Source organism: Oratosquilla oratoria, unplaced genomic scaffold (assembly GCF_046742065.1).
Source record: "Oratosquilla oratoria isolate Oo_2021 unplaced genomic scaffold, ASM4674206v1 SCAFFOLD51, whole genome shotgun sequence".
NCBI classification, from domain to species: domain Eukaryota; kingdom Metazoa; phylum Arthropoda; class Malacostraca; order Stomatopoda; family Squillidae; genus Oratosquilla; species Oratosquilla oratoria.
In genome coordinates this window covers 1,221,371-1,223,853 of record NW_027467715.1, presented here as the reverse complement: position 1 = coordinate 1,223,853, position 2,483 = coordinate 1,221,371, and the positions used below count along the sequence as shown (strand labels likewise).

General features: G+C 38.7%; 1 protein-coding gene across 1 annotated transcript; it reads right to left on the bottom strand.

The window, feature by feature from the left end:
* Nucleotides 1-341: 341 nt before the first annotated feature.
* On the bottom strand, nt 342-770 carry LOC143023569 (uncharacterized). Its single transcript, XM_076182157.1, has one exon. The coding sequence runs from the start codon at nt 768-770 to the stop codon at nt 342-344; it is 429 nt and encodes a 142-aa protein (XP_076038272.1).
* Between the last annotated feature and the right edge of the window lie 1,713 nt (nt 771-2,483).

The following is a 2,483-nucleotide window of genomic DNA, read 5'->3' as shown; positions in this document are numbered from 1 at the left end:
GGTAGATCTTCCAGGTCTAAAACCATATTGCCATTCATTGAAGCTGTCCTCTACTGTCCCCCTTAATCTCTTTTCTAATATTCTTTCATAAAGTTTTGCTACTGTATATGTGGTATTAAGGCTATTCCTCTGTAGTTTTTATATCAGTTTTGTCTCCTTTGTTTTTATATCAGTTTTGTCTCCTCTGTAGTTTTTATATCAGTTTTGTCTCCTTTGTTTTCATATATAGGGCATATTATTGATGTATTCTAGTCTTTAGGTACTCTTCCTTCATCCCAGCATTTGTTCAAGATGTCCTTTACCCAAAGAATTCCATCTTCCTCGATGTTTTTTTTTTTTTTTCAAATTTCAGATGGAATCATGTCTTCTCCTGCTGCTTTGCCATTTTTCATTCGATTTAAGGATGATTTTATCTCTTCAATGGTAATTGGGTCTTCGTCCGATTCGAAGAGTTCCTCTACATTCTCCTCTGGCTCATTTTGTTCTACGTTATTTGGTATATTCAACAAGTTTTCGAAGTAGTTTTTCCATCTACTGTCAATTTTCACGGCGTCTGTTAGTAGCTCTTCTCCATTTTCATCTTTAACAGCATATGATGGTAGTGCTGATTTCTTTCTGTGATTTTGAGCCAAGTCGTAAATTAGTTTTCTAGTTCCAAGTAAATCCTGTGCAAGATCTCTCCCAATTTCCTCCCATCTTTTATCTTTTTCCTGGTTCTTTACTCTCTCCGCTTCTCTTCTAGCTTCAATGCATTTCATTCTATCATCCATTTCCGAAATTTCCTCATTTTTATTTTGACAGCTTCTTTGACCTTTTCTGTCCACCCGGGTGTTTGTTTTTTCTTTTTACCGTATGATGTCTTACATTGGACTACTTCCTCTGCAATTTTTGTGACAGTTGAATGGAAGGCTTTCCAGTCCTCATCTAAATCTTTTGTTCTAGTATATTCTGCTCTACTCTCAGTCTGCGATGGAGCTCCTCTTTACAGCTTTCAATTTTCAAATTTTCTACCAAGAATCGTTTTGCGGCTTTACATTTTAAAGATTTTGTTTTGGTAAGTTTCAGTTTGGCTACGACCAACCTGTGGTCTGAATCACATGAAACCGATGGTATGCTTTTTACATCTCTGATTTTTTTTTTTTTTGTTATTTGTTAACATTAGATCAATCATGGATTTGTCTATATATTCATGTTGTATACTATTCTATCTGTACCACATCCATTTATGTTTTTTTTTTTTTTGGTGCTCATAAAAGCTATTCCTGACACTCATGTTATTTAACACACGCTCCTATGGCATCTTCTAATCTTATTCGTTCTTTTCCAATATGTCCATTTAAGTCACCCATGATGATTACATTATCGTCGTATGGCAAGTCATTTCTAACATTCTGTAAATCTTCATATAATATTTCCCTTTCATCTACCGGTCTTCCTTGGTGTGGGGCGTAGACTTGTACAAAACTTAAATTGAGTTCATTTGTCTTGATAGAAAAAGCCAAAATCCTCTCATTTTTCTGTTCTAGCCTGCTGATTCTTTGCGATAGTTCTTCAGGTAACAATATTCCCACTCCATGTCTGCTATCTGCACCACCACTATGTATTAGCTGGTAGTTATCATGTAAGATCTCACTGCCTTCGCCTGCAAGTCTTGTTTCACATAAACCGGGAATGTCGAGTTTTCTCTCCTTCATCAGTAAAATCGATTCTTCCTTCGCTCTAAGCGTTCCCACATTTAAAATAGCAACTCGTAAAATTTTCCTTGAGTTTCTAGAATCGTTTCAGTGTCCATTTCCGCGCAGTCGATGATCAATGTTGACGTCAGGGTTCCAAGGCAAAACGTGAGTTTCTTGAAATGATCATAAGTTTGCCGGCTTGCTAGGCTTGTCGCAGACTTCGAGAATGTTGATCAGTACCATCTGGCGTCCACTTTCTTACGGTTACTGGTCTGTCTGCACCAGACCCAAGTGAAGACGCCAATAGGGACAAGCCGTCGCACTTCGTCAAAGTTAGGCATTCTCTTGTCCTAGCACTGTCGTCCGATCTGATGACTACAGTGTCTAGGAAAGGTTTCTGCCTCTACTGTGAATTCTATTCTGTCGTCTACGCCATTCAGTTGTTCTAGTAAACGACAGAATAGAATTCACAGTAGAGGAAGAAACCAACGGTTCCCTAACTTTCCTAGACACTGTCATCATCATATCGGACAACAGCACTAGGTTTAAGGTATACCGCAAACCGACAAACAAAGACGACTTCATCCACTACTTTAGTGCACATGACGAAAAGAGCAAATCAAGAGTTATCATTGGGTTTTATCTTGGGACTCTTAGAATATGCAGTCTCGAGACTTACAACCTACTATCAACAGACATGTGGAAGCCCCTACCATACTCCCCAGCATGAAGCCCCTCCCTAGGACAAGTAGCCCTCTCAACCCTCAACAACACACTTTCCAATCACACCGACACCAAAGTCCCTCT